The sequence below is a fragment of the Pongo pygmaeus genome, chromosome 5 (genome assembly GCF_028885625.2).
Source record: "Pongo pygmaeus isolate AG05252 chromosome 5, NHGRI_mPonPyg2-v2.0_pri, whole genome shotgun sequence".
Lineage (NCBI taxonomy): Eukaryota > Metazoa > Chordata > Mammalia > Primates > Hominidae > Pongo > Pongo pygmaeus.
In genome coordinates, this window is record NC_072378.2 from 69822401 (window position 1) to 69845418 (window position 23018).

At 33.6% G+C, this 23018-nt stretch overlaps 1 protein-coding gene across 20 annotated transcripts in view; it reads left to right on the forward strand.

The window, feature by feature from the left end:
* FAM135A (family with sequence similarity 135 member A) overlaps window positions 1-23018 on the forward strand; it is a 153748-nt gene that overhangs the window by 70846 nt on the left and 59884 nt on the right. For 12 of the 20 annotated variants that reach the window (XM_054492354.2, XM_063666309.1, XM_054492356.2 and 9 more), the window contains 4 exons: window positions 2949-3075; window positions 4035-4188; window positions 8201-8278; window positions 13076-13125. In XM_054492354.2, coding sequence (XP_054348329.1) covers window positions 2949-3075; window positions 4035-4188; window positions 8201-8278; window positions 13076-13125 — 409 coding nt within the window. The remainder of the gene's footprint in view (window positions 1-2948; window positions 3076-4034; window positions 4189-8200; window positions 8279-13075; window positions 13126-23018) is intronic. The other 8 variants (XM_054492358.2, XM_054492374.2, XM_054492367.2 and 5 more) reach the window with 1 other exon arrangement.

A 23018-nucleotide genomic window follows, 5' to 3' on the forward strand; every position in this document is an offset into this window, starting at 1 on the left:
CGCAACATTGTTTATTCTGTACCTATGTTTTGTGCAATGTTATACTATAATTACTCTGGAAAAGTATGTGAATTTTTTCTTTTTTTTTCTTTGCCTTTTATCCAGATAGGCTAATTTTATCTTCTTAACTGTACGTCATACAGTGATACTTGCTTTCCAAGTCATTACCAATTTTATGAATTTTTACTCAGCCTTTTAAAACTATATCATGTACCATTAGTTCAAAGGTATATAATATTCTGGATCATAATAAATGCATTGAGATAATTATTTTTTTCTGTTTACTTCTATGGGTAGACAGATTTCTTTCATTAAAGTAAAAATACAGTGCAAGGTCTTCAGTTTTTACAACATCATCCTTGTAGTATGGGCAGCAGATGGATGCTTCAAATCAGTAAATTATATGAAAGTCTCCAATTTTATTTGATTTCTAAACTATCTACAATTTCTGATGTACATCTGATTCTGACAAATGATATTAGGGATGATGCTTAAGGGATATGATGGTAAACTGATTTATCAGAAAACTAAGTAAATCATTTTGCAAAATTACCCTCAGAATTTATGGAAGCCCAACACAATTTAACATATTGACCACAGGTAATAACCTCCTATGGCATATCTTTACATTGTTTTAAAAACTAATTGAAAACGTCTTTCATTCTGTTGCTCTCTCATCTCTTACATGTAGATCACCTTGACCTAGTTCCTTTTAGAGCACCAGGCCAGGAAGACATATATTTCTCCTGATGACTTGTTTTGCCTTCTTTATTCTATAGAAAGATCTGTAACTGGTAGTTTTGCTGTCTTTTTCTTACCTCCTAGGCCTTTGAGAGGTTGTGCTAAGTTATTATAGCTTTTATAAACAGAAAGGTGTTTTTTTATTACATACATAATTTTATTATAAACTTAAAATTTTTTTGGAAGATTTTCTGAAATAGAATGTGTGAATGAAACTTTTCTAACAAAGTGTGTTTTTTGAAATATAACTTTTAAATAATATACAGTATTGCTTTTATATGATTTTGTGTTTGGTTTTAATGCTAAATGTTTATCTGTTTATAAAATGTATTACTCTAGTTTTCTAAATCTCTTTTTGTAGTTTTAAGAAGAACCCCTAATTAAACTGTTTTAACTATTTCTTTTTACGACTTACCAAGATTATCTTCATAAAACTAGCTGTGTTTCTCTCCTGAAAAATGCACGAACAATTCATAGGAGGTTAGCTCAGGTTATTAATGTTGCTTTTTAAGGCCCTAATTAAACAGAGTAGATATTCACATCACCCTCATAGTGAGTTAAATATGTGCTTCCTCTTGCAATGCAGCAATTTTTTGCCACAGACTAATAGGAGAAAGGGGCAGCTCATCTCCTAGAGACCATTTACTGGAAGAAGAAATTTTTGGCTCAGAATCAGAAGCCAAGAGGATTAACTGTTGGCTCTGGTTAGTGACTAGAAAAGAACACAATATGCCTGTAACAGCTGAGGTTGCTGTTCTTTACCTAGCTGCCATGGGCCTTTATATCTAACACTCTCTTGCTGCTAGAACTTCGCTGTAAAAGCAGCAGCATCTTTACCAGCCTTTCTCTACCTATAAATGAAAGGTCGGAAAAGGAAAGCAAGGAAAGGGGAAGGCGAAGCTTTTTGCTGGTGGTGTGCTGATAAAGGGGTCATGTCTAAGGGTAACATTTCCTACTCTATATTCTTCAACAGGTTTTTCCTGAAGTTTTATTATTGGTGGGTTTTTTATCCTCCAATCATTGAAAATTTTTTAATTTATAACAGTATCTTTTAAATTTTCATTTTTATTTAAAACAATTTTTATGGTCAACCCAATCTACGGACGTTATATCAGTTACTTAAAGTAAGTGGCTTAGGATTTCTTTCTTTGCTTCTTTTTTATTTGAACTGTTTCTTATATTTGAATTTTTTAAGTACAACTTTTATGACAATTCTGAAAAACACATTGTAACAAGTGGAATTTACCACTTATTTGAGACTCCCTTCTTTGCTGGGATATAGACATTTTACTTTTGCAAAGCAAATGGATTTTGCAAACAAAACCTGCACTCTGCTTATGGCAACATTATTTTTCTTTTCTGTCTTTTCCCTTTTGCCAAACTATCAAACAGTTCAGATGCTTTGGCCTACTTTATCTCAAATATAATTGTGTATGATTTTTCAACAGTCTAACAGAAATATGCTTCTTCCTCTATGGAATATAAATGTTAATACTAACAGAAGTAATTCATATAGTATGTAATTGATGGTGCCTTGAAGCTGGAGGCTGGAGGATTGCTTGAGGCCAGGAGTTTGAGACCAGCCTGAGCGACATAGCAAGACCTCACCTCTACAAAAAATGAAAATTAGCCAAGCATGGTGGCACATGACTGTAGTTCTAGCTGCTAGGGACTTGAATAATAAAAAATTATTTTAATAGAGCTTATAGCCTTTTAGGAAAGAGAATTAAGGGAAAGAAACTTATTCTTGAGAAATAGAGGCATCAGGTAGATTTAGTAATTTTCGTTTTTCTACATTTACATGGGAGCTCTTTATTTCTGGGAATGGCATTCATATTTGATTAAGTGTTAATGTTGTAAATTTGGTAACCAGTTCTGACATCAGGATTTCCAAATTCAAGCTTGGCTTTCATTTGTTGTTTAGCTGCTCTAAATCTCACCATGTTTTATCTTTGATGTTCTTTGAGACTTCCAGAAGTCTAATTATAGCAAGCAATGTCGAACATCTAGCCCTAATTTTTTAATATTCATTTTATTTTTTCATGATTATTCAAATTATTTTTTAAAATTACTTTAGGAGTACTTTTGAACTTATAAACTTGCAAAACCCTTGCTGTTCTATTTCTATAAGATTTTCCTTTGTAAATATTTAACTTACATTCAAATAGACTCTTATGACAGTAATAATATAATACTTCTTCCTCCAGCTTTCCTCGCCCTGTGAAGACAACTTGGTTAAATAGAAATGCACCAGCACAAAACAAAGATTCCGTGATTCCTACTCTTGAAAGTGTGGTCTTTGGTATTAACTACACAAAACAGTTATCACCAGATGTAAGAACTGAATATGTTTATAAATCTTTTCCTTATTTTAAAAGAAGTGTTTTTAACTATTTTGTCTGTGAATGTTGTATTTCTTTTTTAAATTATTTCAGCTCAGCAACTTATAGATCTAATTAAATATGATCTTAAAAATTGTTTGGTTCTAATTGTCTATTATGAAAACTAACATGATACTTCAAAATGTTACCAGATTTAGTGGATAGACATCTTTGACAGCCTGTGCCCTTTAACTTGTTACTGTCACCCCTTGGTCCAACAACTGGTAGAATCATTCCAAAGGAGCCTTTAAAGAACAATTGCCAGAGCTGAGACCCAGCGTAGGGTAGCGCAGGCCAGGCGTGGTAGCTCACGCCTGTAATCCTAACACTTTGGGAGGCTTAGCCTGGAGGATTGCTTGAGGCCAAGAGTTTGATACCAGCCTGAGCAACATAGCAAGACCCCACCTCTACAAAAAATAATGGTGGCACATGTCTGTAGTCCCAACTGCTAGGGAGCCTGAGGCAGGTGAATCGCTTGAGCACAGAAGGTTGAGGCTGCACTGAGCTGCAATCGTGTCACTTCACTCCAGCCTAGGTGACAAACAGACCCTATATCTAAAAAAAAGAAATTAAAAAAAAAAAGAGTGGTGCAAGTACAGCTATTATTATAAAAGAAAAGGGGACATACTATAAGAGCTGAATGTCTGTCCTTCAGTCTAAATGTTATATAAATACCATGCTATCAAAAATAATAATTTAATCTGCTTGTAGTTATAAAAACCCACTGTAACAGAAACATTTCATGTTTAAATTTATTGTATAAACAACTCTCAAATATTACCACTTTTTTTATATGTATTAGAATAAATTTAATTGACAGATGGTTAAGTATTTCTTCTTTATTTTTCCAAGTTTCAAATGTAACATTTTGTATTACTGACACTCTGTATCCTACATCTGTTTTTTGTTTAGGGTTGTAGCTTCATCATTGCAGACTCCTTCCTACATCATGCCTATCGTTTTCATTATACACTTTGTGCCACTTTGCTGCTAGCCTTCAAGGGATTGCACAGCTACTTCATTACAGTAACAGAAGAGATTCCTTCTTGTCAGAAACTAGAACTGGGTATGTTAAAAGTAGCAAGACCTATCCTACAGTTCAAATCATTCTCTTCAGTCTTATATTGCTAGCTATCAGCTTTGCCATAGTTTTTCTATACTAAAACTGCAGTGTTTGTGTGCTTCACTTCTCTCTCAATTCCATCTTTTTCTACCTTGATAATCACTTTTTGCTATTTAAAAGTGTTTTTCAGAACACTAAAAAATAACTTCTTGGTGCTAAATGTGAAATGAGTCTTTTAAAAAAACATGTCAGTATACTGTTCCTCTTAAAGTATAACCCAAAAACATGCTAGAAAGCAAATGTAATTATCTGCAGAATCATAGGAAGGTAAATTAAAGCCACACTTCCAAATATTTTACAGTCTAATCAGATTGTAGGTACTTAGGGCATTTTTATTTACATTTGATTTTATAATAGTTATCTCAGATCTCAAATTCCTTTTATGTTGTTTTAGAGAATAATAACATTACTTAGTATTTTAATATTTTAAAAATCATTGAAATTGTTTTAAAAAATCAAACTTCAGGTTTCATTCAGAAGTAATACCTGTATGTATTTGTAGTGCATAATAAAAAATCATATTGCCTTGATTTCGTTTGCCATTTGTAGCTTGCAAAATGCTTTTACATACATTATTTCACAGAAGATAAATTATTGGGATTGGCAAAATAAGTTCTTATTCAGACTTTTTATGTCAGTTTTATTAGCTTTTATTTTCAAATATTGGCTAATAGCTTATAAAAATATATTTTAATTTCTTTAGAATATATTGTTTTATAATTATGTTTTTTAATAAATCATAAATTGCCTTTTAAAATTTATTGAATCAGTATTCTTACTTTATTCCTTTGTTCCTCAAGGATTTCAGTCTTTTAACAATATTAGTCCACTCCCTAAAGTAGTCACTGTTCCTGAACATAGTTCTTGGGTTTGAGACTAATCAGACTACTTAAAAAATTGTATCGGATTACAGAGGAATTGCAAGAAAGTGTAAGAATTTCTACCCCACTTAAATTTAGCTGTGAGAAAATGCTGGCTATTGTGCCACTATCAGCAACTACTCAAGTGCATTTAATTAATTAATTAAGTCCACTGTTCAGTCAGTTGAACTCACACTTTCTTGACTAGACATAGATACCACTAAACTGACTGTTTAGAATTCTTGATTCAGTAATCCTAATGGTTTCATAGATACACAAGCAATAGGAAAATGTGTTTATTCTTTTTTGACCATGTATTCATTCTCAAAACAAAAATGGTAGTGTGGAAAAGACAATCTTCTGATCATTATTCTCTGAAACAGTCTCTATTTTCCTTGCTACTTTATGTTCTTAGAATTCCTGTTTCCCTTAGGAAAATTCTATAGAAGGCTACTACCTCAAATCTTCTCTTTTGAAAATGAATCATTTACAGAATAGAGCTAATTTAGGCTATCACTTATCCTCAATTAATGGAAAGTTATGTTTCAAGTATCTTTATTGGTGGTTTGGAAATCAAAAACAAATTTTAGTTAGATTTAATGACCAGACCACAAAACTATTATACTACCATATTAATGAAGGACAATATCATGTGCCTGAAAAATAGTGTGATGAAAAGTAGTGATGTAAAGCTTAAAATCCATGTATAATGTTATTTCTACAAAAAAAACCAAAAACGTGTTAATAGCTTTGATGTGGAATACTGCAGTAGATTCAAGGAGGCATTATCTTATGTAAAGAGTGTACATTTGGAACCATTTCTGTCACTTACTTACTTTGAACCTACAAACACAAAGTGGTTTCCATTCACATGGTAAGGAGATTGAAGGGAATCAGATGTGGTACATGTGTCAGGAAGCAAAGGTGAGATTATCCAAAAGAAAAAGGGTGTAAAGGATCTCTAGGAACAATACTTCTTAACAGTGTACTTCCCTTGGGCTTTTAATGAGCACCTCCTGTGTCAGTTACTATGCTAGATGCTGAGGAAAGAATAGGTCCCTGCCTTTAAAGAACTTTGACTTCTCCTGTTCCCTCTCCTCTCACAGCAACGGTATTAAGAAATCAGCTCAGCATTGGGATGGGAAGGAGAAATTCACCCAGCAAAATGGGGCTTCTTGGGGTTTTAATATATGAGATGGGCTTATAAATACCTGTATAAGGAAGATGTCCATCTGCATATAATATTAAAGTAGATTTAACATGTAATATTTACAAAGAAAAACATATGAACCACATTTTAACTTAGAAAAAAATCCTCTCTAAAAGGAAGTATGTTTATTGGTAAAATTTATAATTAGTAATTAAATAAAAACATTTCTCCTTTTAAAGGCAAATATTTATTTCAAATAGCTTAGACCAGCAGTCCCCAACCTTTTTGGCACCAGGGACCAGTTTCTTGGAAGACAATTTTTCCACGGATTGGGGGAAGGGATTGTTTCGGGATGAAACTATTCCACCTCAGATCATGAGGCATTAGTTAGATTCTCGTAAGGAGCATGCAACCTAGATCCCTCACATGCACAGTTCGCAATAGCGTTCACGCTCCTATGAGAATCTAATGCCGCTGCTGATCCCACAGGAGGCAGAGCTCAGGAAGCAGTGCTTGCTCGCCTGCCACTCACCTCCTGCTGTGCAGCCCGGTTCCTAACAGGCCACAGACAAGTACCAGTCCACAGCCTGGGTGTTGGGGTTAGACAGTGTTAGCAATTATTATTAATTTATCAGTCTGGCTTCAGCATGATCATGTATTCATAAGATTTTCAACTTTTTCTCTGGTGAGGATGGCTTTTATGTCATGTATATTACTTTGGGCTTATAGATGTAATATAGAAAGTATCGTAATAAAAGTGCCCTTATATTTAATTTCAGAAGTTAATTACAAGATGAATGTCAACTTTATTCCAAATTATTTGCTTAAAATATTTTATCAGAAAATAAAATTCTAAAGCAAACCCAGACTTCAGTTTTAAATAAGTATATGATAGAAATAAAATTACTAGTACCTTACACATAGATTTACTTAAAATATATTTCTCGAATGAATGAATGAAATAGCACAATACAGTTTTCATTGTTACTTGAAAAAGTATAGGCATCAACATAAAGCTTAACAGTTTCCTAGGGATTTTTAAAATCAAGATTCATCTTCAATAAATATTGCTAATATATTGTGGTGTTTTTAAACTTTACGGTTTTTATTTTCCTTTCTCTTTATTGTGAATTTTAGTTTATTCTTGAATGCATCTTGTAAGAAAACATCTAAAAATACTATTAACTATAAAAAAAAAGTATTTGTTACATATTCTAAACTATCAATGTCTTTTATTTTTATTCTAGCAAAATAAAATTGTGAACACTAATATATTTCTATAATGTACTATTGACCAAACACCACTATATTCACCAGTTTTAATAAGTGGATACAGAGTAGTTCTTGATTAAAGAATATTTCCTTCTATTACTTACCACTTTCATTGAGTTTTCAAATAAGCATATATTTAAACTTCTTAAACTTAACTATGCTTTGAAAACTTTTCTAAAATATGTTCCCTCTTTTAAAATAACGCCTTGAGTTCCTTTCTGCTTTTTTGCCTTTCTCTTTTCTCCTAGATGAATGATGTACATTTTCTGATGACATATAATTAAATATTGATTTGGTGCAAGGAGCTCTTACTGAACATGAGAGTCAGGAGTTCTGGAATTAGGTTTGGGCAAGTCACATAGCCTATCTGAACCCCAATATCTACACTTGTAACAGCAGGGAGTTAACGCTGAGATCCCTGCCAACCTAAAATTCTGAGTCTAATTAATTAAAACATACTGGATTGTGAAATGTTGAGTGGCACATACATTTAAATTAAAAAACCAAAGAAATATATACTTGAATGTACATCATTTGTAATTTTTATAAGCTAATTAACTAACTGCACTATCAGATCAACACTAAGTCTATTATTAACAAGTTGGAAAATTCTAGTAAGTTTTGTTGTGAAAGGAGTATAGTAACTAGTGCTGTGTGCAATCCTTATGACTAGCCAAGGCCAACATGCAGCTCCTATATGAGCGTCTTCTCAGAAGAAAACAGCTACGAACACAGAAAGACAACCATCTAGGTACGTTTACAAATAGCTTAAGTAAATGATCCCTTTTAATTAATTAGTATGAAATTTTGCTTTAAATTAGCCTCAGATTTCATAAATATATATTTAATAATATAGTATGTTTCCACCATTCTGAAGAACTTACCTTTAAAATCAATTTGGTTTGTAGATAAATTTCGGTTAATTTCCTAATTAATTTGTAATATTGAAGTTTTTACTTAAATCTGGAAATGGTAGTTGCAAAACTCTCTGGCTTTTTTCATATGTTTTTTAAAGTTTCTATGAAGAGCACTTTTTCAAAACCATGATTATTACTACAATTTGTTGGTTTAGTGACATTGCCTTAAATTTGCTCAGTTATTTTATCTTTGGCTAGGCCTAGTGATAATGAAATGTAATTTTAAAACTAAACCAGGCCGGGTGCGGTGACTCACACCTGTAATACCCGCACTTTGGGAGGCCAAGGTGGGCAGATCACCTGAGGTCAGAAGTTGGAGACCAGCCTGACTAACATAATGAAACCCCCCCCATCTCTACTAAAAATACAAAATTAGCTGGGTGTGGTGGCGCATGTCCGTAATCCCAGCTACTCGGAGGCTGAGGCAGGAGAATTGCTTAAACTCGGACAGTGGAGATTGCAGTGAGCCGAGATCGCGCCATTACACTCCAGCCTAGGCAACAAAAGCTAAACTGCGCCTCAAAAAAAACTAAACCTAGTTTTCTGCACTGCAGAAATAGAGAAGAGATGGGAGGCTGAGGCAGAAGAATTGCTTGAACCCAGAAGGCGAAGGTTGCAGTGAGCCAAGATCATGCCACTGCATTCCAGCCTGGGCAACAGAGTCAGACTCCCATCTCAAAAAAAAAAAAAAAAAAAGCTTTTAAAAAAGAAGTAGAGAAATATCCAATCAGGATCTGGGTTGTGTTGTTTGTTTGTTTGTTTTAGTCAATTTGCATCTATTTTTTGTTATTCTACATTTAAAAAGCAAAATAACATCAAATCACACTCTCTGGATATGTTATACATGGTAAAGGAAATGTTCTGATTTCATTATTTTATTATACATTTTCATATATATGTTAGACTTTTCTTGACTAGCAATAATTTATTATCTATGAGTATATTAAAAGTTTTCACTTTGCATTCAGTAAACCATCACAATTTTTTTAAAAATTGTGAAAAGCTGTAGGAATCAAAAAGTGAAATAAAGTAAGTATTTATTTCCCAATTTTCAGAGGTATGAAATGAAGGAAGTTAAAAAGCCAAAATCTATCTCAACATTTCTCAGGTGAAAACTAACTCAGAAATATTTGAGTTGTGTTAATTTTCACTAAGACTGTTAAGAGAAACTAATTTTCTTGTCAGGAAGGAAAAAGAAGAGTTGAAAATTTATTGTCATTCTTTCTGGAACATAGTATTATATTCTCATATAAAGTTACTGTAAAATTAAAGAATTCATAGTATGAAACTGTGGCCATTTATGACATTTTAGCATTTTTTAGCAATTAAAATATACTTCTAATTTAGACTATTTTATTGCCAGCCTATCAGTTTACATGTGAGCAGTCTAAATAATTTTACAGAATGCAGTTTAATGTAATAAGATCTATTTTTAAAAAATGAGCCCCATCTTGGTTGAGTAGAAAAATACTTAATTTTCAAAACTAAAACATAATGAAGTTAGTTAACACTTTTGTTGAGATATCTTTTATCCTTAAACCTAACATTGTATTGCCGTTGTCTGAGCTGTTATAAATATTTGTTGAATGAATGGATAGATTTAGAAAATAAATATTAGATACATGTACCCTTTGACCTAGCATCCCCACTTCTGTTCACCTGTATCATAGAAATAACATACTAGGTAGTATGTAAAGATACAGGTACAAGCATGTTTATTGCATTATTGTTCTTAGTGGCAAAACAGTATAAACAAAGATCAATGCCCATTATTTGGGCAAAGAGTGGAATACAGAATATATCATGATGCACCCACATCAAGGAATACTGTATAGTCATCTTAAAAAATGCTTTAGTGCTAGGTACCAGAATACTGTGGGGTAATGCTGAGAGAAAAAAAGCAAGATGCAAAAAAATGTGCAAAATACAATCCTATTTTTGTAAAAGAGTGACTCCAAAACTCATATGTGTATATGTATATTATATTTGAAAAATATGGAAGGATATGCTCCAGACTGTAACCTTGGATTAGTAATAGGAGCCAAGCCCCCCCCCCAGAAAATATATGATAATCATCCCATTTATACATTTCTATAAAATTGTATAAATGGATGTACAGTATACCCTTGAATAACACCGGAACTGGGACACTGACCCCTGTACAGTTAAAAATATACCTGTAACTTTTGACTCCTCCAGTACTTACCAACTAATGGCCTGCTATTCACTGAAAGCCTTACAGATAACATAAAAGTTGATTAATACATAAAAAGACTAGTATCTACACGTTTTTATGCAATCATGACATATTCATCTTTCTTAATTTTTTCAATATTTCTAGGCTACATAGTTTGCAAGTTTCATATTCTTTCCAAAATATTTATTGAAAAATACTTGTGTATAAGTGCATCTGCGTAGATCAAACCTATGTTGCTCAAGGGTCTGTTATATATGTCACTTTAAAAAGAAAAAATAATTAAAATAGGATTTTAAACTCCCTTAAAAATCTAAGTGATTTTGAAATTATTTTCAGTACTAAGATTTTAAAGTTAAATTATGCTTTTAAACATTGTTTAAGATATTGTTTGCATTGAAGTAGCTCTCAGTAGCTATAATGCAAACATACCCATTTATGCAGTTAAGTTCTTCTATGTAAACATTAGAAAAATGTGTCACAACTCTCAAAACCTTATTTTCAAATTTTTAAAAATCAGAGGTAGAATATGTAATTTCTAAGACTAATTTTACTGATTTTTTTTCTGTCACAGGAAAAGATCATGAGTAATGTGAAAACAGATGTTGGCCTATGGGAGTGGTGGTTTTAATGCAGAGTCTGTTGCTGGTTTTTTAGTTTTGGAAAACCCAATATTAGAAGCCACTGGTTTATCTGACAGTGAAATGATTTGTGAAATCATTGCAAATTTCTTTAGTTACCAACAAGTTGGCCAAATTAGTGATCTATTTTTTGGTATATATCAATATCTAAATACAATTTTACTTGTATATTTTGTGTTATGAAATATATGTTTTCCATTGATTTTTAGTTAACAACAGAGTATTTGTTGTTTATGTTACCGGGAGGGGTACAGCATCCTTGATTCTTGTTGAAGGAAGAATTCAGCCAAGAGACACGCAGCAAGGGTTAAATAGCAGAATTTATTTAAAGAGACAGTAGTATACTCTGAAAGATAAAGTAGAGCAAGCTTCTGGAGAGAGTGAGCCAGCAGCAGCCAGTGCTGGGGGACTCTATGAAGAATACATGATTATTCATGAAAGGGCATGAGGAGGTGTCACTTGCAATCATGTTTTAGGCGATCCCCTTGGGCATATGTGCTCTGTAGTTGTACATGCTAGTACACATGTTGCTTGTCTCATTAGCATTTAAAATCTCCACCTAGGGGTGTGTTTTTTACTATTATAATGAGCAAAAGACCACTCTAGGGTGAGTTATTGGAGGAGTGCACATGCTTCAGGGTCGCAGGAGCCCAACCACAAGGCCAGGTATAGCCAATATAGCCGTTGTCCTTTTTGCTGTCAGTGGGAAGCATCTCCAGGACTTCTTTGCCCAGAGGCTCCTTTGCCTGCTCATATCTGGCCGTCTGCCCACTCTAACAATTATACCATGGTTGTGTTTTTACCACATAATTGTGATTGCTTTTTTAAACAAATTTAAATGTTTATCATTTTTATCATGTAGTAAACATTCAGTCTGTCTTACAAATTAGTCAGCTGATGAGTGAATTCAGGGATGTTATAGAATGTGTTCTTGCCTTTGTGTGAGAGAGATCAATTAAACTCTTTCACAACAAGATTATGGGAATTTTGTGTGATTATAACTATGCTGTTACAGTTCTTTTAAAAGACCTGTTTGATTTCTACTTAAAAATTAAGTGTATGTAAAGATATTTCAGACCTTAGTGTAATTCCTCCTTGCCAAAAATAAATAATTTATAAATCTTTATATTTTGTTAGTTTCTGTTTTTCCTGGTAAATATTACCATTTTAATTGTAAATTTGTGCACCTCTTTATAGATGATTATAGCATACATTAAGTAAATCAGAATTGTATGCAAATATCTGCCTCAGTTTAGGAATATTTTATAGAAAAATAAATGTATTAGGAACTAACTCTCTATTAAAGGATCTCGACATTTATTTTTATTAAATAGCCTACACCCCAGGTATGTTTTAAATGTTTCAGTTATAAAAATTAATTTTACTTGAGCATTTTAGGAATAGCTTTTGTAAAACACAAGAAAGCAAGGCATATGTATATATAACACAAAATACTAAACTGTACTGGAAATTATAAAATATGAAATACAGTAAAATCTAATTATATAGTTGGTCTTTTCTGTGACACAGTTGTGCAAGTTACTTTATGTATATAGTTAATATTTCCTTGACAGTGTTAACTCTTGTGAAAACTAAAAAATGATATTTATCAGAATGTAGAATTTAATAATCACATTACCTATGTAATTAATGTTTATGAAAACACGTTACCTTGAAATTTAATTCATTGAATACAATCCAGATCATTCGTAATTTTCAGTTTTTTATGGGAATTTTATTTTTATAAATTAAATATCTAACATTGGAATATTTCCTCTACTCTTTACTCCTTCCAGAGGAAATGGATGTAGAAGCTCGACTTACTGAACTATGTGAAGAAGTTAAGGTACTTGGATTTTTTAAATTCACATCATCAAGTTATTTGAGTGGTTTCTGTTTCCTATTCTAAATATTTTGTCTATGAAAACTTAAAGTATTTATAGTTCCTAAAATGCAAAGATAAAATGGTTGATCATGGTAGAACCACAATTTAGTTGGTCAAAATTCATCTGGCTTCAGCATGAAGTTAACTTACCTTTTAAAAAGTATATTATTCTTCATATAAATGAAATAGCAAAGATAATTAACTGATCAAACTGTACATTTTCTTCTGTTCACTCAATTTCTGGACACATTTTTAAAACATCACTTAAACTTGTAGAATGATACTGTTTAAAAATGAAAATTTGTTTTATTTCAGCAGATCAATTTGCTTCTCAGATCATTTTTTCAGTTCACTCTTGCAATTAAATTGAATATATTTGCCTTTCTTTTTCTGAGAAACTAAATGCTTTAACTATTTAAATGCATGTTTCACTATGCATTCACTCTTGGTCAGCTACATTAATGGAAGAAATCAGAGGTGTGAATCAAACAAAAATATGTATTTGGTTTGGATATACTTTTGGATATAAATTTGAATGAGGACTAGACCTATTCAAAAAGGTATTCTCCGTAGAAAATTATACATATGCAGGATACATCAGTTTTGTATACTGTCCTAGAGGTTTTCTCTGCAGTTCAAGTAAGATATTTTCTTTTAAAAAGTCACTAGTGTTCTTATGATAATTGCTCAAAAGAACATTAAACATTTAAAAATAATCTTAAGATGTGTGCAGTTAATATGAAATCATCTGCAGTGTTTCACTGAGCTATTAAAGAAAATTTGAATAAATATACATATGATACTCCTGTAGATAATCACTAAACGATACCAATTTTACTCCAGTCAGTCATTTTAATGAGTCCAAACCAAAATCCCACTGGAAATTTAAGCTTGTTTTTAAAATCATTTCAAGAAATGTAAAGATGACTAAGAAAAACTTTTTAAAAAATAATGTAATTTTTAAATAATACAAATGTAGAAAGACTTGCTCAACTGGATACTAAAATATATGTAAAATAATAAAAATGAAAGGAAATAAGGTAGGATTTCGCTAAAAGAATAAAAAGACAAGTCAGTGGAATTAAACAGCCCTAAAATAGTCACTATTATGTTTAATAACTAAGTATATGATAAAATATCAGTAACATCAGGGTCTATAAATATTGTGGTAAAGTTAACGTCATGCCATGCTATAGCAGCAGTTCTAAGTGGACTGAAGACTTAAGTGTCCAAAGAAATTAGGAAGAAAAAATTACATATATATGTAAATATAAACAATCTGATCTTGGGATATGAAATAACTCCCTCAGACAATTTTTAAAAAGATAAGTTTTTTGAAGACCAATAAAAACCTAAGGGACAAAATATGACATTGATGATTTGAAATTTCTTTGTAACAAAATATACTATAAATTTGAAAGCAAAGGATAGACTGGAAGAGAATATTTGCAATATTTAAAACAGGCTAATGGTCAGTGCTCACTATATATAACATGCTCTCATGTATCAATTTTAAAACAACATACAATGAGGCAGTATACAAATAACAAATTCTTAGCAGAATAATTTAGCTCCTGAAATGATACTCATTCTTACTGGAAACCAGGGGAATGCAGATTCTAATAGGTTATTTTTTTGCCTATGAAATTTGCAAGAATGAAAGTGACTACTGATCTTCATTTTTTGTAAGAGTGTAGTGAAACTAGTATCTGCATACCCTGTTGGTGATGGTGTAAATCGGCACAGTATTTTTTAACATTAGTGCATCGATGTATTTTTAAAACTCATATATTGCACAATTATCAATCTGCTCAGCAGTTTTTATTTGATAATCTGTTCCACAAAAATACTCATAAATGTGCACAAATATAAGGAATTACATTATTAATTATTATCAATTCCCATGTAGCCATTTAAAAGCATTAGGTGGATCTCTATGAAATTGTCATGAATTATTTAATTCAGAAAATATTTATTAATCCATGATGCTAGATACTGTTTGCATGCTGAAAACTCTTCAAGACATATTAATTGAAAAAAATAAAAATATGAATATTATGATTTCATATAGTATGTTAAAACTAAAAAGCTGTTTGTGTATTTTATTGTGTTTATGTGATTACATATGAAATATTTGAAAGGATATATATATTCCAAGCTTTTAACAGTAATACAGAAAAAAAGTGTCATGGAGAATAAGGTTTGTAAAGGGGAATTTTCTTTATATGCATCTATATTAAATGTTTAAAAATAACACATATGTATCCATGTATTGCTAATAAATTTTTTAGGTATACATATTTAAATTCAATATGTAAATGGATGTCATAAACTTTAACATCAACAACCTATAACATATTTATAATACGTCTTGAGACATGGTGAGATACAAATTCTCATACCTTGTATGTCTTTTTCAGGTATTAGTTTGGCAGTATGTATCCACAGCCAGAAAAATATCTCTTCTTAGTGTATACCAAAAGCTAAACAGAGGTTCATGTGAAGATTCGTAATATTGTAAAAATGTTTAATAAATGCCCAATGGTAGAATAGTTAAACAAATTATGGGATACTTGTAATCTAAGTTATACAGCCGTAAAAGTGATGTTTTTGGCCGGGTGTGGTGGCTCACACCTGTAATCCCAGCACTTTGGGAAGCCGAGGCGGGCGGATCACCTGAGGTCAAGAGTTGGAGACCAGTCTGGCCAACATGGCGAAGCCACATCTCTACTAAAAATAGAAAAATTAGCCAGGCATGGTGGTGGGCACCTGCAATCCCAGCTACTTGGGAGGCTGAGGCAGGGAGAATCACTTGAACCCGGGAGGCAGAGATTGCAGTGAGCCAAGGTCACGCCATTGCACTCCAGCCTGGGCGACAGAGTGAGACTCTGTCTCAAAAAAAAAAAAAAAGATGTTTTAAACAAGCGTTTGATGAAGTAGGAAAATGTTCATACTGTATTATATTCAGTGAAAATTGTGTGAAACTATATATTATTTTAGCTTTTGCTTTATGTATATAATTGAAAAAAACTTGAAGCCGGTACACTAAAATGAACTTTTTTCATCTTTTTTTGTTTTCACATATTTTCTAAGTAAAGCAGCATTTTGCAATCAAACAAGATCAGTGAATGTTATGGGAAAATATATGTATAAGATAATGTGATTTGAAAAAAACACAAATACAGCCAGACACAGTGGCACACACCTGTAGTCCCAGCTACTCAGGAGACTGAGGTGGGAGTACTGCCTGGGTCCAGGAGTTGAGACTGTATTCATACCTTTGAATAGCCGCTGCACTCCAGCCTGGGCCAAGTAATGAGACCTTGTCTCAAGTTTAAAAAAAGAAAAGAAAAATACACAAATGTAAAGTCTTATTCCTACATTTATATATATAAGAGATCTTGCCAAACTTAATTCTAATTTCCTTTTTTAATATAAAAAATTGTATTATTATTTATTTTGGTATTTATTACAAGAGATTTATGAAAACCAGAGAAATAATTTATCTGTGCTTGAAGGATGCTTTTCCAACAATGAGAGTACTAAAGTTTTCTCTTTCAGAACTGCGTTATCATTATCCCTAGGGAATAAAATTAATAAGTACTAGGAATCTGGATAAGCTTGCTCTCAGGAAGAATAAAAAGAGAGTTGTGTACTTTATTTATTTATTTATTAGCCTTGGTTAAAGGCCAGAGCATTGTTTCTACTTTTGTATAGACTATGCTAAGTAAAGTCTTTCATATCTTATACAATGCTATTTAATTACTCTCAAATACTTATCCAACTCTTCTTTTTCTAAACTCCATTAAAACCCTCCTTGGGGACAATAATAATGCAAGTTTCAGCTTATGTCAGCTTGTATTTTAAAGTCCATATTCTTAAAAGAGACATGAAAAACTTGTTAGCTTCATTTCTGCTACAAAAATGTTATAAAACCATCTCTGGGGAAAAAAACACAGCAGGAAATTCATCATATGTTGATGAATCTTTATTCATTATATCTTGACTGTTAGCTTCCATTCCAGCTTCTGGTATTTATAAACCTTTTCCATAAATTATGAGAGCTCTTTTTCATAAAAATATAAACATTTTCCATAAATTCTGTAAACATGTAAATTTTTTTTATGAATTCTGGAAGGTTTTTTTCTTATCTGAAGACTGTAACTTCTCATTCACTCATTTATTCACTTAGTAACTATTTATTGAATTACTACTATGTACCAGTAACTAGAGTCACAGAAGTGAATAGGACATGATCATAATTCCTCCCCTTCTTACTAATTTTGTTTAATTTTTGTTTAGCGTCTTCTCTGAGTTAGGCAAGGTAAATGAAAGTGTGATTTGAGTTGGGGAAGAAAAGCCTGCTGAATTGCAGTATTTAAAAAGAAATAAAAATAAACTGAGAGTAACAGTATCATATGTGATAAGCAGCCTTTGGGGATACACACACACATACACATACACACAGAAATATATTTTATTTTATTTTTTATTTTTATTATACTTTAAGTTATGGGATACATGTTCAGAACATGCAGGTTTGTTACATAGGTATACACGTGCCATGGTGGTTTGCTGCACCCATCAACCCATCGTCTACATTAGGTATTTTTCGTAATGCTATCCTTCCCCTAGCCCCTCACCCCCCGACAGGCCCTGGTGTGTGATGTTCCCCGACCTGTGTCCATGTGTTCTCATTGTTCAACTCCCACTTATGAGTGAGAACATGTGGTGTTTGGTTTTCTGTTCCTCTGTTAGTTTGCTGAGAATGATGGTTTCCAGCTTCATCCATGTCCCTGCAAAGGACATGAACTTGTCCTTTTTTATGGCTGCATAGTATTCCATGGTGTATATGTGCCACATTTTCTTTACCCAGTCTATTGTTGATGGGCATTTGGGTTGGTTCCAGGTCTTTGCTGTTGTGAATAGTGCTGCAATAAACATACGTGTGCATGTATCTTTATAGTGGCATGATTTATAATCCTTTGGGTATAAACCCAGTAATGGAATTGCTGGGTCAAGTAGTATTTCTGGTTCTAGATCCTTGAGGAATTGCCACACTGTCTTCCACAATGGTTGAACTAATTTACACTCCCACCAGTAGTGTAAAAGTGTTTCTATTTCTCCACATCCTCTCCAGCATTGGTTGTTTCCTGACTTTTTAATGATTGCCATTCTAACTGGCATGAGGTGGTATCTCATTGTGGTTTTGATTTACATTTCTCTAGTGACCAGTGATGATAAGCTTTTTTTCATATGTTTGTTGGCCGCATAAATGTCTTCTTTTGAGATGTGTCTGTTCATATCCTTCATCCACTTTTCAGTGGGGTTGTTTTTTTCTGGTAAATTTGTTTAATTTCCTTGTAGATTCTGGATATTAGCCCTTTGTCAGATGGATAGATTGCAAAAATTTTCTCCCATTCTGTAGGTTGCCTGTTCACTCTGATGAGAGTTTCTTCTGCTGTGCAGAAGCTCTTTAGTTTAATTAGATCCCATTTGTCAATTTTGGCTTTTGTTCCTATTGCTTTTGGTGTTTTAGCCGTGAAGTCTTTGCCCATCATGCCTGTGTCCTGAATGGCATTGCCTAGGTTTTCTTGTAGAGTTTGTGTGGTTTTAGTTCTTACATTTAAGTCTTTAATCCATCCTGAGTTAATTTTGTATAAGGTGTAAGGAAGGGGTCCAGTTTCAGTTTTCTGCATATGGCTAGCCAGTTTTCCCAACACCATTTATTAAATAGGGAATCCTTTCCCCATTGTTTTTTTTTTTTTTTTTGTCAGATTTGTCAAAGATCAGATGGTTGTAGATGTGTGGTGATATTTCTGAGGCCTCTGTTCTGTTCCATTGGTCTATGTATCTGTTTTGATACCAGTACCATGCTGTTTTGGTTACTGTAGCCTTGTAGTGTAGTTTGAAGTCTGGTAGCGTTATGCCTCCAGCTTTGTTCTTTTTGCTTAGGATTGTCTTGGCTATACTGGCTCTTTTTTGGTTCCATATGACATTTAAAGTAGTTTTCTCTAATTCTGTGAAGAAAGTCAATAGTATCTTGATGGGGATAGCATTGAATCTATAAATTACTTTGGGCAGTATAGATATAATATTGATTCTTCCTATCCATGAGCATGGAATGTTTTTCCGTTTGTTTGTGTCCTCTCTTATTTCCTTGAGCAGTTGTTTGTATTTCTCCTTGAAGAGGTCCTTCACATCCCTTGCAATTTGGATTCCTAAGTTTTTTATTCTCTTCGTAGCAATTGTGAATGGGAATTCACTCATGATTTGGCTCTCTATTATTGGTGTATAGGAATGCTTGTGATATTTGCACATTGATTTTGTATCCTGAGACTTTGCTGAAGTTGCTTATCAGTTTAAGGAGATTTTGGGCTGAGACAATGGGGTTTTCTAAATAGACAATCATGTCATCTGTAAACAGAGACAATTTGACTTCCTCTCTTCCTATTTGAATACCTTTTATTTCTTTCTCTTGCCAGATTGCCCTGGCCAGTACTTCCAATACTATGTTGAATAGGAGGGGTGAGAGAGGGCATCCTTGTCTTGTGCCAGTTTTCAAAGGGAATGCTTCTAGCTTTTGCCCATTCAGTATGATATTGGCTGTGGGTTTGTCATAAATAGCTCTTATTATTTTGAGATACGTTCCATCAATACCTACTTTATTGAGAGTTCTTAACATGAAGAGAAGTTAAATTTTAGCAAAGGCCTTTTCTGCATCTATTGAGATAATCATGTGGTTTGTGGATTACATTTATTGATTTGCATATGTTGAACCAGCCTTGCATCCCAGGGATGAAGCCGACTTGATCGTGGTGGATAATCTTTTTGATGTGCTGCTGGATTCGGTTTGCCAGTATTTTATTGAGGATTTCCTCATTGATGTTCATCAGAGATACTGGAGTGAAATTTTGTTTTTTTATTATGTCTCTGCCAGGTTTTGGTATCAGGATGATGCTGGCCTCATAAAATGAGTTAGGCAGGAGTCTCTACTTTTCCATTGTTTGGAATAGTTTCAGAAGGAATAGTACTAGCCCCTCTTTATACCTCTGGTAGAATTTGTCTGTGAATCTGTCTGGTCCTGGGCTTTTTTTGGTTGGTAGGCTATAAATTACTGCCTCAATTTCAGACCTTGTTATTGGCCTATTCAGGGATTCGACATCTTCCTGGTTTACTCTTGGGAGGCTGTATGTGTCCAGGAATTTATCCATTTCTTCCAGATTTTCTAGTTTGTTTGTGTAGAGGTGTTTATAGTATTCTCTGATGGTAGTTTGTATTTCTGTGGGGTCAGTGGTAATAACCCCTTTATCATTTTTTATTGTGTCTGTTTGATTCTTCTCTCTTTTCTTCTTTATTAGTCTCGCTAGTAGTCTACCTATTTTGTTAATCTTTTCAAAAAAACCACCTCCTGGATTCATTTTCTTTAAAGGTTTTTTGTGTCTCTATCTCCTTTAGTTCTGGTCTGATTTTAGTTATTTCTTGTCTTCTGCTAGCTTTTGAATTTGTTTGCTCTTGCTTCTATAATTCTATTAATTGTGATGTTACAGTGTCGATTTTAGATCTTTTCAGCTTTCTGATGTGGGCATTTAGTGCTGTAAATTTCCCTGTTAACACTGCTTTAGCTGTGTCCCAGAGATTCTGGTACATTGTCTGTTTGTTCTCATTGGTTTCAAAGAACTTCTTTATTTCTGGCGTAATTTCGTTGTTTACCCAGTAGTCATTCAGGAGCAGGTTGTTCAGTTTCCACGTAGTTCTGTAGCTTTGAGTGAGTTTCTTAATCCTGAGTTCTAATTTGATTGCACTGTGGTCTGAGAGACTGTTTATTATGATTTCCATTCTTTTGCATTTGCTGAGGAGTGTTTACTTCCAATTATGTAATCGATTTTAGAATAAGTGCTATGTGGCACTGAGAAGAATGTATATTCTGTTGATTTGGGGTGAAGAGTTCTGTAGATGTCTATTAGGTCCACTTGGTCCAGAGCTGAATTCAAGTCCTGAATATCCTTGTTAATTGCCTGTCTCGAACTGTCTAATATTGACAGTGGGATGTTAAAGACTCCTACTATTATTGTATGGGAGTCTAAGTCTCTTTGTACGTCTCTAATAACTTGCTTTATGAATCTGGGTTCTCCTGTATTGGTGCATATATATTTAGGATAGTTAGCTCTTCTTGTTGAATTGATCCCTTTACCATTATGTAATGCCCTTCTTTGTCTTTTTTTATGTTTGTTGGTTTACAGTCTGTTTTATCAGACTAGGATTGCATCCCCTGCTGTTTGTTTGTTTGTTTTCCACTTGCTTGGTAAATATTCCTCCATCCCTTTATTTTGAGCCTATATGTGTCTTTGCACATGAGATGGGTCTCTCGAATACAGCACACCAATGGGTCTTGACTCTTTATCCAATTTGCCAGTCTGTGTTTTTAATTGGGGCATTTAGTCTATTTACATTTAAGGTTAATATTGTCATCTATTAATTTGATCTTGTCATCATGATACTAGCTGGTTATTTTGCCCATTAGTCGATGCTGTTTCTTCATAGTGTCATTGGTCTTTATATTTTTGCAGTGGCTGGTACCGGTTTTCCTTTACATATTTATTGCTTCCTTCAGGAGCTCTTGTAAGGCAAGCCTGATGACAAAATCCCTCAGCATTTCCTTGTCTGTAAAGGATTTTATTTCTCCTTCACTTATGAAGCTTTTTGGTTGGATATGAAATTCTGGGTTGAAAATGCTTTTCTTTTGAGAATGTTGAATATTGGCCCCCACTTTCTTCTGGCTTGTAGGGTTTCTGCAGAGAGCTCTGCTATTATTCTGCTGGGCTTCCCTTTGTAGGTAACCTGACCTTTCTCTCTGGCTGCCCTTACCATTTTTTCCTTCATTTCAACCTTGGAGAATCTGAAGATTATGTGTTCTTGGGGTTGCTCTTCCCGAGGAGTATTTTAGTGCTATTCTCTGTATTTGCTGAGTTTGAATGTTGGCCTGTCATGCTAGGTTAGGGGATGTTCTCCTGGATAAAATCCTGAAGTGTGTTTTCCATTTTGGTTCCATTCTCCCCGTCACTTCCGGGTACACCAATCAGTCGTAGGTTTGGTCTTTTCACATAGTCCCACATTTTTTGGAGGCTTTGCTCATTCCTTTTTCATTCTTTTTTGTCTAATCTTGTCTTCATGCCTTGTTTCAGTAAGTTGATCTTCAGTCTCTGTTATCCTTTCTTCAACTTCATCGATTCGGCTATTGATATTTGTGTATGCTTCATGAAATTCTCGTGTTGTTTTTTCAACTCCATTGGGTCATTTATGTTCCTCTCTAAACTGGTTATTCTTGTTAGCAGTTCCTGTAACCTTTTATCAAGGTTCTTAGCTTCCTTGCATTGGGTTAGGACATGCTCCTTTAGCTCAGAGGAGTTCGTTATTACCCACCTTCTGAAGCCTACTTCTGTCAATTCGTCAGTCTCACTCTGTCCAGTTTTGTGTCTTTGCTGAAGAGGAGTTGGAATCATTTGGAGAAGAGGCATTTTGATTTTCAGAATTTTCAGCACTTTTGCACTGGTTTTTCCTCATCTTCATGGATTTATCTACCTTTGATCTTTGAGGCTGATGGCCTTTGGATGGCATTTTTGTGTGGGGGTCCTTTATGTTGATGTTGATGTTTTTGTTTTCTGTTTGTTAGTTTTTCTTCTAACAGTAAGGCCCCTCTGCTGCAGGTCTGTTGCAGTTTATTGGAGGTCCACTCCAGGCCCTGTTTGCCTGGGTATCACCAGTGGAGGCTCCACAACAGCAAAGATGGCTGCCTGCTCCTTCCTCTGGAAGCTTCGTCCTAGAGGGGCACCATCCTGATACCACCCAGAGCT